Source organism: Rattus norvegicus, chromosome 1 (assembly GCF_036323735.1).
Source record: "Rattus norvegicus strain BN/NHsdMcwi chromosome 1, GRCr8, whole genome shotgun sequence".
Taxonomy (NCBI): Eukaryota; Metazoa; Chordata; class Mammalia; order Rodentia; family Muridae; genus Rattus; species Rattus norvegicus.
Genome location: NC_086019.1, coordinates 87,915,681 through 87,930,242, shown reverse-complemented (window position 1 = coordinate 87,930,242; position 14,562 = coordinate 87,915,681). Strand labels below are relative to the sequence as shown.

Below are 14,562 nucleotides of genomic sequence, written 5' to 3'. Positions count from 1 at the left end.
GACCCTGAATTCGAATCTGTAGCATGATGTGGAGACAGGATTACTGGAGGTTGCTGGGTGCCAGCCTAGTTCTGTTCAATGAGACTCTGTCAAGGGGATCAAAGGAGTGTCAGACGACACCTAACACTGTCCTTGTGCATGTATACAAGTGAATGGAGGGCTGCGGAGAGCTTGCCAAGCATGAGACCCTAGTCTCAGTCCCCAGGACCACAAAAGAACGAAGAGAGAAGAGAGGGTGGGAGAGATCTAGAGCCCACAGCAGAGCTGTTCTGGCAGTTGCTCAGGAACGTGTGCCTGAACAACCAAGCACGGCAGTTTTCTCTGCTGCAGGCTTCACAGCTCTGCACAGGGGCTTACCGGCTACCACTGACTGTGACTGCCACAGTTCAGGAGGACAGCTAAGCTAGAGGGTGGTGGCTCACGCCTTTAATCGCAGCACCCGGGAGGCAAAGGCAGGTGGAATCTCTGAGTTTGAGGACAGCCTGGTCTACAGAGTGAGTTCCAAAGCACTCGCTGCTCTTGTTTCCTTCCCAGCACCCACATGGCTGCTCACACGTAACTAGGGGAGTCCAACCCTCCTCCCGGGCCCCCTATGGGCACAGAGAACAGACGTATCCAGACCAGACACCCATACTGCTTTGTATGCATTTAAGGAGGGCAGATAATGCTGACCTCTAGCCCAGATCTCCTGAATTTCGTGTTTAGAATTACCTGAGAGGGCAGGGACAGAGATACAGATGGACAGAGTAGTGGGTAGGACAGAGGGCCCTGTGTACAGTCCAGAAAACAGCAAGGTCCTTCAACAAGCCCCTTAAGTAGGACCCCCTTTCTCACCTGTATCCGCACCCCGCCACACAATACACAAAAGTCAAATTTGGCGGTCTACTTGGCAGTCAGGGCAGTCATATGCCCCAGCACTCAGAGGCCCTGTCCTAGTGCCTCTCTCTCTAAGACCCAAGGGCAGAGAAGACCACTAGAAAACATAAAAAACAAAAAGCACAGGGTTTTATTTCTAGCTCATTGGGCAGGGCTCTGCGGGACTTGGCTGGGCAGGGAGCAGGCTCTCAGCGGGCTGAGGCTGGCCTCTAGTTTACTTGCCAGCGATGAGCGGGTTCCGCAGCACCACAATGACTGAGTCCCCGCGCAGGAACATCTTGGAGATGTAGCGGTCCTTGTTGACAGGCTTGGACTTCTTCTTGCCCTTGCCGCTCTTGGGGACCTCAGTCCACATCTCCTTCACATTTTCCAGCACCATGTTGCAGTGCCTGATGGGGTAAAGGGTGGAGGAAAAAGCCAGAGTGAGGGGGACATTCTGAATGTGTGAACCCTCCAGCAGCAGGCATAGGGACGGAGTTCAGGTTCCACAGTGGGGATGGGCAGGCTTCAAGGTGTGATCTCAGCCCCATCTTAAGTGTCCCTTCTGTGCCTCAGTTTCCCCCTTCTTGAAATGGAAACAGTCTACTTCATGGGGCTGATGTGAAGATTGGATGAAAGAAGCACTTAGGACCCCGGTACACAGTAAAGGTCACCAAAATGGCCCTGGCTCTGCAGTTAACTCTAACTCTGAGAGAAGCATTAGCTCCCTCCAAACCTTAAGTTCTGGGGTTAGACATGGTTCCCAACACGTGCACTCCAGTGCCTCATGGCCCTGTCCTCATGCAGGTGGACATGTGCTCACACTTGGATCAGTTCATTCCACGAATGCTTGCTTGAGGACAGTGACGATGAGCAAAGTACAATGCCAGATGTGTAGGACCACGTCACAAGGCAACTTCCATGCTAACTAAAACAAGGCAGGAGGGTATGCTTCGCCCCTGTAATCCTAGCGCTTGGGAGATGGTAGCAAGAGGATCAGAAGCATAAGGTTAGCCTCTGCTACATCTGTAGCCAGCCCAGGCTACATAGTTAAAGACCCTGCCTCAAAACAAACTAGAAAGCAGTAGAAGATATTTGACATTGATGTCTGGCCTACAGAGGAACAAACCAAACATCTTAATTCCTGTCCCTCCTCCTGCCGGGGATCTGATGACTTCTGAAGGTATTAGACATGTCCACAGTACACAGACAGACTCACCCGCAGACAAAACGCCCAAACACATAAGATAAAAAAAAAAAAGCCAAGCACCCCCACTTTCTAATTTTTTGAGCTAGCTGGGTCTTGCCCTGTGACCCTGGCTGGCTCCAACTGACAGTGATCCCCTTGAGTGCTGAGACTAAAGGCACTTTGTCACCTTGCCCACCTTATTACGACAATTCTTCTCAAATGACCTTCCCCAAGACAATGCCCACCTGTCAAAGGCCTTCACCCGGCCCAGGAGCTTCTTGTTGTTTCGACAGTTAATGAGCACTTGCGTGTTGTTTTTGACCGACTGTGTGAGCACCGAGAGGGGACCTGTGTTGAATTCCTCCTCCTCCCGCTTCTGCAGCTCCTCTGGGGTCATCTCACTCTTGGGTTTATTGAGGAGACTCCTGGATAGAGAACCCGGGGGGTGAGACGGGTTCAGGTTGGAAGCATAAGTGACCAAAGCTACATTGTCCAGTGTCTCCCCAGCCTGGCCCCCAAATGCCCTTCCTGGTACAGTCTTCTCTGGAGGCAGGAGAGACATTTCCAAGTTAGCCTGCTCCAGCTCATTAACCAAACCTCGTCCAGCCACTGTTGACCTTGAATTCTCAATTCTCCTGACTCCATCACCCAAGGTCTGAGATTACAGGGGGCTCACCATCATGCCTGGCACCTGATTCTTTCAAACCTCACTCTGTCGTCTTATCTTGTCATCTGCTTCCATGATATGTCCAAAAATTTGGCCATTTCTCTTCCATCCCACCCCACAACAGTGTCTCCCTGTATAAATAGACCTGCCCCTGGAACTCAGACTTGTCTGTCTCTGCCTCCAGGATACTGGGGTTACATCTAGTCTGTGTGTGGCTGAGGACCAAACCCAGGGCCCACAGTAGGTAAGTACTCTGTCCACTAAGCTAAATCCCCAGCCCAAGTATTGGGCTTTCAATGCCCAATACTTCTGTGCTACCTACTGGTGTTATTTCTTTCCTACTCAATTCTCCATTCACACTCCTGATCATCTAAGACATACTGTATGTACTTGTTTATTACTCTATGGCTTTCCTATTGGATTCTTTTTATAAGCCCTGAGAGATTTTTTTTCCTTGGTAGCAAGGACCTTCTATTTACCATGTGTCTAACTTACAGTCTACATAATATCCGCTCAATGAATAAACCATTGTAGTAGCCTGCTACTCTGACAATCTCTAATTAGGTTCAAAAGTCCTAATTTATCCTGGTTAAGTCCCATACGTCTCTATTTACTATTTCTAATAGTACTTCCTTCTCCGCCAAGCTCTTCATCCATTAAGACCACTTCTATATAAAATTACTATTACTTTTGTAAGCGGACACGCTATGAAGCTGGTCAAGGCTGACCACCAACTAGCGATACTCCTGACTCAGCCTCTCTAGGCTTGGGATTCTAGGCATGTGCCATCAGACTCAGTTTTTCCTTTACGGTTCATTTCCGCAAGCCTCGGTACCTAGAAGAGTCTTACACCCATTATGGAATAAAGCTGTCCCCTCTCCGGAACTCAAGAACCGAGGCCCCATGCCCGTTCTCAAATCCCTCAGAAGACATTATTTTTGCCCGAGAAACTCTACCCTCAGCTATGAGCACCCCATTTCGATTGTTATTTAGCTAAACCGTCCCCCTCCATCTTCGTGTCCCCGCCGAAGCCCGTCCCGGCCTCACATGGTGAAGGTTTCGCTAGCAGATCACTCCCGCCTCCAAGCGCGTTGCTTTAGCCTTTGGAGCACAGCAAGAGAAGGGCGGGACTTCCGTCTCCTGCGGCTGACTTCCGTCGACGCCTGCGCAATCACGACTGTGGGCGTGCCCTGTTACCATAGTGACTCTAAGGCTACGCTCTCCTGCAGAAAATGCCTATAGGGAGGATTTGAAGCCTCTGAGGATCACAATAGGTTGTCTGCTCATGCGGAAAATAAAACGGGGTCTGACTGAAATTGTTTTCCCGCCTAACTGTCTAGTTGGGAGAAGGAAAACGCAACCCGGTTTCCAAAATACCCGCCGACAATTTTCTTGAGGGCATGGCTTCAGGCAAACCAATCGGTTCCTTGTTTTAGGGATGGATGCCGCCCCTTTTTCCTTGAACCACAGTTTCTTGATCGACTTCCGTAAGGGGCGTGGCCCCGCGCCGGGGAAGGTTTCGTATATTCGGACACAGCTCATTGCCTGTTTCTCTCCCGTGGGGGCGGGCCTTAAGGTTTCCGCGCTCCCTTTTGGGTGGTGCGGCGCTTAGGAGAGCCAATCGCAATCGATTGGGGGAGGACGCAGTTACTGTGTTTCTTTATTGGCATTTGTAACCTCCGAGAGGCGAATCTTGGCCTAAACTCAAACCACCCTGCGGGGGGATTGGTTTCAGGGCAAAGCTGCCATGAGTCCGGCCAGCCGCGGGCGGTCTCGGCAGCGGCTCGGGGATCGCGGCCTCATGAAACCACCCTCACTTTCCAAGCGCCGTCTTCTGCCGCGGGTGCAGCTCCTGCCCCTGCTGCTGCTGGCGCTGGCCCTGGGCTTGGCTTTTTATATCGTCTGGAATAGCTGGCACCCTGGGGTTGAGGAGGTATCACGGAGCCGGGATCTGCGGGTAAGCCTTGGCTGGGGCCCAGCCAGCGTCATTTCCCTCTTTCCCTTCATATTGAGTCTCGGGTTAGCGTGGCCTTATCGTTTAGCCCTTGCCGCCTGTGCTATTTCTTTATCCATCACTTGAGCGTATGCCCCTTCCCAACAAAATAAGGTTTCAGGCTTGTTTTATGATTAGACCCCTCTGAAGAGGATGCATCCGCATAGAAACACTGGTAGATCTGAGCTCTGTGCCCAAACCATTTATTTAGAAGTCTCCATCACCCGTTTGCAATTTCTTCGTCAGGACTGCAGTAGGCTGGATCAGATTTGCTTTGAAGATTTCTCCCAATCTAGGAAATCTTTGGATGCTGGAGACTGCATCACCAAGAAGAATCAGCATTCCTAGTGGGCAACCGCGTCCGGGATAAGTTGGGAATGGGATCTTTTTCATTTTTCTTTCCCCCATCCCATTTCCCAACCAAGGTCCCGCTGATCGGAAGCCTTTCAGAAGCCAAGCTGCGGCTTGTGGTAGGGCAGCTGGATCCACAGCGTCTCTGGGGAACTTTTCTGCGTCCCTTGTTGATTGTACGACCCCCAGGTAGTCCTGGCAATCTCCAAGTGAGAAAGGTAAAGGGTTTTATTTTCAACCCCCAACTTCCTTTCCCCAGTCTGTCAGGAAATGGAACTCAGGCACCAAAGATCCCAAAACAGCCAGGAGGCAGACTAGGGATCTGATGGGGGTGGGGGGCAGGGATGGGGAGTGTGTGCGTGTGTTGGGGGTGTGTGTGGGGGAGTAGTGGTGGTGGGTGAACCAGACTAGATTTCTTGGTGGTGCACAAATCCCACACTATACGACCCCCACCAAACTTTTACCCTATACTAGGCAGAAGCAATGTACTGTCTAGTGAGATCAGAACTGATATGATCTCCATTATCAGATGAGGAAACTGAAGTTATTGTATTTTGTCCAAATCCCACAGCTGGTTGAAATTAAAATCCAAGAAGGTTGGCTTCAGAATTAGTGGTATAACATTGCTTTGCTGCCATTCAGATACTGTGTTTAGGATCCACCTTAGTTGGACTAACTTCTTAACCTCTTTGGGACTCAGTTTCCTCATCTTCAAAATGGGGTCAGTGACATCGTCGATTTCATAGGGATCCTAAAAAGCACAGAGTGGGAACTTTTCAAGAGGAAGTGAGAGCATGGCTCCACTTGCTTAGAACTCCTCCAATGTGAGGATGGAGGTGTGGCTCAACGGTAGAAGGCTTGCCTAGGATTCACCAGTGTGTAGCTGTGGCTGTGTAAGCATGCAGGAAATCCTGGGATCCATCCTCAGCACCATGGAGAGAGGCAGGAAGGGGAAAGGGTGGAAGTGAGTTAGTTGAAAGTTGGCCTACTCGTGATTTTGGAAGAATCAACATGAGGGGAGAGAGGGAGAGAGAAGGGAGGGTGCTTGGGTGGGGGTAGGTGGGTGGAGAGAGAAAGAGAGGAGAGAGAGAGAGAACTTTCTCCACACCTGGGTGTGGTGGTGGTCTGGGTCTATATATAATCCTATCACTCTGGAAGCAGAAACATGAGCTGGAGTTCTAGGCCAGCCTAGGCTACACAGCAAGTTGGAGGCTAGCCTGGACTACATAGTGAGAATCTGTCTCAAAATAAGCCATGACAAGTTTTGTTGCTATCAAGAGGTATGGCTCTCCTACACCTGGCACTCAGCCACTTCTCAGCAGAAGCCTATGTCAAGGGACCAACCTAATCCAAAGTGGGACTTTCTAGTCACCCAGACTGCTCTGCGTGGCTCCAGTCACAAGGCCCTTTTCCCTACCTCCTCCCCAGTCCCTGTCCACCCTCCTACCTCTCTCTTGCCAATAGTTCCTGGAGGCTACGTTGCAGTCCCTATCGGCAGGCTGGCACGTGGAACTGGACCCATTCACAGCCTCAACCCCCTTGGGGCCACTGGACTTCGGGAACGTGGTGGCCACCCTTGACCCAGGAGCTGCCCGTCACCTCACCCTCGCCTGCCATTATGACTCTAAGTTCTTCCCTCCTGGGTTACCCCCCTTTGTGGGGGCCACAGATTCAGCCGTGCCCTGTGCCCTGCTTCTGGAGTTAGTCCAGGCCCTTGATGTCATGCTGAGCAGAATCAAGCAGCAGGTGAGGAGTAGGGGAGGGTTGTCTGTCCCTGGCCCACGTCCTCGTTTCCGTCTGTCATTCTTTCCTTTTTTTTTTTTTGATATAGGGCTTTACTAGTATGTAGCCCAAGCTAGCCTTGAACTCAGCCATTCTGCACCGCCCTTCCAAGCGACATGGCAGGTTTGTGCCGCCAGACCTACTGTCATCTAGCCGTGTTTCATGTAGGCTGTACTAACATCAACCTCAAGAGTGAATTTGAACTTGTGACCCTCTTGCCTCCATCTCCCCAGTGCTGTCATTACAGCCGTACATGTACCATGTCTTATTTATGCTATTCTGAACTCTGAGCCCAGGGCTTCACGCATGCTCAGTAAGGCTCTGTCAACTGAGCTACATCCTCAGTCTCCCACAGGGATCTACATCCTAAAAGGCAGATCATGCCCTCCTGTGTCTGGAGACTCTCCCATGGACCCCCATCATATCCTAACCCAAAGCCAGAGGGTGGACCCCACGTGCTCTCCACTCTAGCCACACCCCTTTCGGTGTCCCTCCAATCCAGAGGCTTCATTTCCGCCTCATTAGCATTTGCTGTTTGCCTGTAAAGATCACTTTTTTCCTCATGTATGGCCCTCCTTCCCACCCTCACTCCTGGCAAAACTCTCTTTTGTAAAGAATACTTTCAGACCTCACCTCTCCCTGTCCCCCAAGTAACTTCCCGGTTACTGCCCATTCCTTATGGTGCTGATGAAATTACTCGTTTTTCTCTAATCTCAGTATGTCCCACGATGCAGACCTGGCTTCTTCTCCTTCTGGTTATGTCTCCCTGGGTCAGAATAAAGTTGGACATTAGTAAAAATCTGTGGAATGAATGAAAACACATTTCATCAAGTGTCTCTCTTCCTCAGACCCTTTTTTCTGGCTTCCCAGTGCTTCTGTTATAAAACAAGGCCCGAAAATTGTGGATCTTCCTAACCCCTCTCTCTGCCCTCCTCTCAAAGCCCTCTGGCCCCAGCTCTGGTCCAGGCCTTCCCCGTGCCTGGGAATTCTGTTCGCTTTTTGCTAGGTCACGTCCCATCAACTCACTCTCAGTGCAAACACCCCTGTCCAGTAGAGCCAGCGGCCTCTGCCAGCCAGATCAACCTCCTGGACCCTCAGAAGCTGGTGATCTTAGAAGCATTTGTCCTAATTGTGATCTGCTGTTTGTGCAGTTCTTCCCTTGTGGGTTGGTCTGTCTGTCTGTCTGTCTATCTTGCCCAGCGAGACTTAAGTAATAATAACCAGAGCTGACTTGTTTTCAGTTCTTAAAGACCTGATTTCAAATGTGATCCTGTGAACAGAGCTGTTATTAGCCCCATTCGTAGTTGAAGAAATTGAGCCAACCCTGGTGGTTCAGGCCTGTAATCCCAGCTCCTCCAGACATAGAGGCCTGAGGAAGCAGAGTTCAAGGCCAGCCTGGGCTATAGAGTGAGCTCAAGGGTAGCCTGGGCAATTGGATGAAAGCCTGCAGGTGTAGCATATGGGCTACACCTAGAGCATTCTCCAGCGGCACAAAAAAAAAAAAAAAGGGAAAACAAAACAAAGCCGGGCATTCTGCTGCACACCTGTAACCCCAGGTAGAGTCGAGGATAGGAGGGATGGAAGGTGCAGGCTAGCTTGGGCTATCCTAGACTTTATCTCAAAACAAAACAACAACAACCAAAAGCAAGTAACTTTATCCAGCAACCACCTACAGTGTGGATTTGAGCCCAGGCCTCTGGCTCAACCAGTGGCTTCTGTCACCAGATTGCATGAATGAGGAAGCTAGGTTTATCCCACCTGAGCTGTGCAAATAAACAGGCAGGCACATGTGTGGGCCGATGCCAAGGGTTGGTACTGATTCGGTGGCTTGTTCCCACAGGCAGCACCAGTGACCCTGCAGCTGCTCTTCTTGGACGGGGAGGAGGCACTGAAGGAGTGGGGACCAAAGGACTCCCTCTATGGTTCCCGGCACCTAGCTCAGATCATGGAGTCTATACCGCACAGCCCTGGCCCCACCAGGATCCAGGCTATTGTAAGATCCATTCCTCTGGGCTCTGGAGCAGGAGGCAGGGAGTGAGGGGGAAGGAGGGATGGGTCAGTAGCACTGGACTCAGCAGCCTCCAGCCCTGGACTCCTTCCCCCAGGAGCTCTTTGTCCTTCTTGACCTTCTGGGAGCGCCCAGTCCAATCTTCTTCAGTCACTTCCCCCGCACAGCCCGCTGGTTCCAACGACTGCGGAGCATCGGTAAGGAGGATAGGCCAAGGCCGGGGTAGGACAGACACCTGACCCCTGTGTACTCCTCTAGCCTTCCCTCTCCATCCCTGGGCTAAGAAACTAGGGCAGACACAAACTCACCCTATGAAGGTCCAATGCAGTGATTCTGATACTAGAATCCTTTTGTTTAGTTTTGACTTTTTTTCTGGAGACAGATTTTTTTTCTGTGTAGCCCTGGCTGACCTGGACTTGTTGTATAGACCCTGCTGGCCTAACTCAGAAATCCCCAGCCTCTGCCTTCCAAGTGCTGGGATTAAAGGTGTGTGTCACCACAGCTGGGCAGCAGTAGAATTCTTTTTTTTTTTTTTTTTTTTCTTTTTTTTTTCGGTGCTGGGGACCGAACCCTTGCGGTTGCTAGGCAAGTGCTCTACCACTGAGCTAAATCCCCAACCCCCAGCAGTAGAATTCTTTCGTGATACCGGCCTTGTTTCAAACCCAGGGTTGGCCTGGGCAAGACACTTGTCTCTCACACCTCTCTTTCTTCTATGGAAACAGAAACATGGTGACAATGCTACTCGAGGCATCGCTATGAACTGCCCATTATGGTGCATGCCTGTATCAAAACCCTCAGGAAGCTGAGGCACAGGGATTGCAAGCTCAAGGCTATCCTGGGCTATATTGTGAGTTCAGGCTAGGATAAGCTGCCTGGTGGTATTCACCTATATCCCTGAACTTGGGAGGCTGAGGCAAGAGGACTGTGAATTCTAGGCAAGTCTGACCTTATCTCAAAATAAATAATGGCTAATATTGGTGGTGCGTGCCTGCAACACCCAGCACTTGGGAGGTAGGAGTAGGGCAGGAGGATTAAGGAGGGTTCATGGTCATCCTCAGCCACAGATAGAGTATGAGGTTAGCCTGCAGATACCTGAGATCCTGTGTTTAAAATGTCTAAATAGGGTTGGGGATTTAGCTCAGTGGTAGAGTGCTTGCCTAGCAACCGCAAGGCCCTGGGTTCGGTCCCCAGCTCTGAAAAAAAAAAAATGTCTAAATAAATAAACAGGATGGAACAGGGACATCGGCATCAGTGCCATGGCTCTGTGGGGAAAGGTGCTTGCCTCAGAGACCTGGCAGCCCATCAATTCCCCAGAACCCTTGTAAAGTCAGCAGGAGAAAACTGACTCCACAAAGTCACCTCCCACCCGCCCCCTCCCCGGCTCCTACACGGCCAAGGAGCAAAAAGGACTAGGAATAGGCAACTTGCAGTGAGAAGAAATACATGGTACTGGAGAGCTGTCTCAGTAGTTAAGAGTACTGGCTGCCCTTTCGAGGATCTGGGTTCGAGTCCCAGTACCCATGTGTAACTCCAGTTCTAGGGGACCTGACATCCTCTCCTCTGGCCTCCACAGGCACTGTATGAACACAGAGCACATACATGTACGTGCACTGGTATTGAGGTGGCATATCTGATGCTGACTAACCTTGCTCTCTAACCCCACTCCTCGCCAGAGAAGCGCCTTCACCGTCTGAACCTACTGCAGTCTCACCCCCAGGAAGTGATGTACTTCCAACCCGGGGAGCCCCCTGGCCCTGTGGAAGATGACCACATCCCCTTCCTTCGCAGAGGTACTCACTGGGGCCAGGGGTACAAGGAAGCCTCCTTCCCAGGGCTAGGGACTGCTGGCAAGTGGTTCAGTCCTGATCTCTTCATCTGTAAAATGGGGAGTATGGAGGGCATCAAATATGCAAATAATGGGTCAAGATTTGACTCGCAAGCTGAGCCCTGTATACGGAAAGCAAACGGTGCTGCTTCGTGCACGCCAGGCAAGCGCTATTCCTTTTCCTCACTGGCTTCTTCAGTGAGTGCCTCTACAGCTGGGCGAGGAATGAGGCGTCAGAGCCACTCAAATGGTCGGCAGTACAACTGCCTCTGTGGACACACAGGCAAGCATTCAAAGGGCAGGATCCCAACGGAATACACACAGAACACGTGCTCTAGTCTGCTTTGGTTTAAACCTTGACTCTATTGTTTACTGGGGCTAGAACTCAGGCAAATCAGTATGCTTGTTTTTCTGCTTCTGTTTCCATAGCTATAAAATGGGAGTAAAAGACAGCAGTGGTAGGCAGGACTATAGTCTTAGCAGGAGAATTATTTGAGTCCATAAATTTTGAGAGTATAGTTCAGTGGTAGAGCCCCTGCTTAGAATCCCCCAGTGAGGGGCTGGAGGTGTGGCTCAGTGGTAGAGCACTTGTCTAGAATCCCCCAGTGAGAGGCTGGGGGCGTGGCTCAGTGGTAGAGCACTTGTCTAGAATCCCCCAGTGAGGGGCTGGGGGCGTGGCTCAGTGGTAGAGCCTCTGCCTAAATTATCTTAGCATTGCCCAGCCAACACCATCCCACCTCCTTCCCCACATCTGCTAAACCTCATCCCCCTGACCAACAAAAAGCCACCCCAAAACCTGAAAGGAAAATGAGACCAGCCCAGACAACTTACTACAGTGAGGCTCTGCTTGCAAACAAATATCGAAACATGATTAATTAATAAGGGTAACGACAGTAAATGCCTACCTTAGATGAACCTAGGGCTGCGGGTGTGGCTCCTCTGGGAAAGTTCTTACTTCTAATGCATGAAGTCTGGGCTGTGTCTCCTGCAGTAAGTAGCCTGGGAGGTGTAGATCTGTAATCCCCGCATAGGGGAGGAGCCAGGTAGGTGAGATGGTGGTCATTCACAGCTCCATAGCCTTTACATACCTAGTGAGGAGCAAGGGCCTTTCTCCGCCTCTACAAGTCCTTCAGTTTTGAGGTTCTTGGATTTGTGTAAACGATAGTTTTTATTGTTTTGCTTTTGTTTTTTTTTTTTCAAGACTGGGTTTCATTATGTAGTATAGGCTGTTCTGGAACTAATTTGTGTAGACCAGGCTGCCTCTTTAAACTCAGGACGACCCACCTGTTCTGTCTCCCGACTACTGGGATTAAAGGAAGGCATCCAGCACCACCACCCAGCAATTAAAAAGTTTTAAACTACTTTAATTTATTGTGAGCATGCATGTGCATGGGCGAGCCAGTGGACGTCAGATGTCAGAGGTCAGCTCCTGAGAACCAGTTGTCTTCTTCCTTCCACCATGTGCCAGAGTGAACTCAGATCAACAGGCTCGGTGGTAGCCGGCTGCCTCACTAAGTTTTCTTAAACAACATGTACCTCCTCATATTTAAAATCTTTCTTCAGGGCTTGGGGATGTAACTCAGAGGTAGGGTGTTTGCTTAGCATGCCCAAGGTCTTGTGTTGAGAGGTCAGAAAGCACTAGCAGTGTGTCTTGCCTGTGTGTGAGTTGCAACTGGTGGATGACTCTCCTGTCTCTTCAGGGGTCCCGGTGCTCCACCTCATTGCGATGCCCTTCCCTGCCGTGTGGCACACACCTGCTGACACTGAGGCTAACCTCCACCCGCCCACGGTGCACAACCTGAGCCGCATCCTCGCCGTGTTCCTGGCTGAGTACCTGGGTCTCTAGCCTGCAGACTGATACCCTGAAGGGATCTTACAGCTAGCTGTGAACTGGTCACGTGCACTTGGAGCCAGTGCGGGGCGGCCAGGCTCACCTCAGATGTATGCTATAACCATGTCAAAGCCACGGTGTTTCAAGGATATGCAAGGAACACTGAGGGCATAAGAGAGCCAAAGGAAATCAGGAATGAATCCTTTGGCCTGTCCTGAAGTAAATAACTGGAAGTTTCCAGGGACCAATGATGTGTCATGGGCTGGCACTTGGACCAGTACCACCAACCAAATGAATCCTCTGTGGCTAACGTTTTATGTCAGTTCATTTGCTACTGCACGGACCCAGTTCAGACTCTGCGGCCTCTGCGTGGGGATGGGCTCATGACTTGGGACAGAGACGAAGCCTAGCTCTGTGTCCTACAGTCTGCCTGACTCGGGTGCCAACCTCGAGGGCGAAGGAGGACTGAAGGCCACAGCTCCCATGAGAAGTGACATTAAATGAGCTTCCTCACTGCAAAAGGTGAGATCTTCAGAGTAAAGAATGAAATAGTTCTCAAAGTACTTCACAGTGGGGCCTCTTTGCAGGAAGGCATTTCAAGTTGAAGCTGCCTCAGAGCATACTTTGGGAAATACTGGCTTTGGCAGGTTTGAGAGTGGGAATGGACTGGATAGACTGAGATCCACCTTTTGTTGTGTGTACAACTCTGGTGAAAAGAGTTTCTTTTTCTTTCTACTCTTGTTTGTTTTTGATACGGGGTTTCTCTGTGTAGTGCTGCCTGTCCTGAAACTTCATCTGTAGTCCAGGCTGGCCTCAAATTTTAAAGATTCACATTCCTCCGCCTCCAGAGTGCTGGGATAAAGGGCATTATCACCACTGCCTGGCTGGCCTGGAACTTTCTGTGTAGACCTTGAACACGAGAGATGTGACTCCACCTCCACTGGGATCGAAAGGAAGAGCCACCATATTCAGCCCTGCTTCTTTCTTTTATTTTTATTTCATGTGCAATTGTGCTTTGCCTGTGTGTATATCTGTGTGAGAGTGTTGGATCCTCTTGAACTGGAGTTACAGCTAGGTGTGTACTGCTGTATAGGTGCTAGGAATTGAACCTGGATCTCTGGAAGAGCAGCTAGTGCTCTTGACCACTGAGCCATCTCTCCAGATGAGGTGCATATAGCCCTGACTTATGCTGTCTAGGTTAGCCACAAACTCAGAATCCTCCTCCTCAGTCCAGAATGCTGGGATAACAGGTTTATACCTTGCCATAGCCAGCCAGAGGTTGTTTCTCAAACCCATTTAAAAAAAAAATGAACAAACAAAACAGGCTCACTAGCTGGGTGGCGGTGGTGCATGCTTTTAATCCCAGCACTCAGGAGGCAGAGGCAGGTGGATCTCAGAGTTCCAGGCTGGCCTGGTCTACAGACCAAGTTTCAGGACAGCCAGGGCCACACAGAAACCCTGTCTCAAAAAGCCAAAACCAAACCAAAAAAAAAAAAAAACCCCAAAATCCAAAAATATCCCAACAAACCACCCCCTCCCACCACCCCAAAAAAGGCTCCCAAGATCCACCCCAAACCTACTGCAGTACCAACAGGAGGAGCAAGGACAAGATCATCATAGTGGGTTGTGGAATGCACCTTTAATCCCAGCACCCAGGGGATAGAAGCATGTAGATTTCTGAGTCTGAGTCCACCCTGATCTACAGATCTCCAGGACAGCCAGGGCTACACAATGAATCCTCTCTCCAAAAAAAAAAAAAAAAAAAAAAAAAAAAAAAAATCAGTTGATTTCAGACCATCTTATTTCGCCAGTTTGGTGAATGCATAGTTGCTTAGAAAACATACCCTAGGAAAACCACAGGGGGTAGGAACCAGGATGAGGCAGCTAAGTCATCTAGGACTTGCTAGTGTGTGTGAAACCATCCTCCATCTTATTAAGATGGAGTGCTAATGATGAGGGTGTCCATTGGTTTTCCTAGTCAACTTCAGATTTCATGGGATCCTGGGTCATAACTCAGGACAGAAGATCCAGGTATGACAACACAGGACTGTTCATCCTAGC

At 50.2% G+C, this 14,562-nt stretch overlaps 2 protein-coding genes across 9 annotated transcripts; one reads left to right on the top strand and one right to left on the bottom strand.

Annotated features, from left to right (window-relative positions):
• Nucleotides 1-983: 983 nt before the first annotated feature.
• Snrpd2 (small nuclear ribonucleoprotein D2 polypeptide) lies at nucleotides 984-4,213 on the bottom strand. Of its 2 annotated transcripts, XM_063273625.1 has the most exons (4): nucleotides 4,089-4,213; nucleotides 3,759-3,947; nucleotides 2,290-2,469; nucleotides 984-1,265 (listed from the first exon to the last, which is right to left on the bottom strand). In XM_063273625.1, coding segments are annotated over exons 2-4 (357 nt in total). In that variant the 5' UTR covers nucleotides 3,761-3,947; nucleotides 4,089-4,213; the 3' UTR covers nucleotides 984-1,090. The 2 variants fall into 2 exon arrangements, with proteins under 2 accessions (XP_063129695.1, NP_001102869.1); NM_001109399.2 differs by lacking the exon at nucleotides 4,089-4,213 and having other exon boundaries at nucleotides 3,759-3,834.
• Nucleotides 4,214-4,399: 186 nt separating this feature from the next.
• Nucleotides 4,400-13,472, top strand: Qpctl (glutaminyl-peptide cyclotransferase-like). Of its 7 annotated transcripts, NM_001106230.1 has the most exons (7): nucleotides 4,400-4,668; nucleotides 5,130-5,273; nucleotides 6,520-6,801; nucleotides 8,678-8,830; nucleotides 8,943-9,042; nucleotides 10,519-10,635; nucleotides 12,371-13,471. In NM_001106230.1, the coding sequence occupies exons 1-7, from the start codon at nucleotides 4,459-4,461 to the stop codon at nucleotides 12,514-12,516; spliced, it is 1,152 nt and encodes a 383-aa protein (NP_001099700.1). In that variant the 5' UTR covers nucleotides 4,400-4,458; the 3' UTR covers nucleotides 12,517-13,471. The 7 variants fall into 7 exon arrangements, 5 of the variants coding, with proteins under 5 accessions (NP_001099700.1, XP_006228464.1, XP_038959895.1 ...); XR_005501477.2 differs by lacking the exon at nucleotides 8,943-9,042 and having other exon boundaries at nucleotides 4,459-4,668; nucleotides 12,371-12,403; XM_006228402.5 differs by lacking the exon at nucleotides 10,519-10,635 and having other exon boundaries at nucleotides 4,459-4,668; nucleotides 12,371-13,472.
• Nucleotides 13,473-14,562: the final 1,090 nt, after the last annotated feature.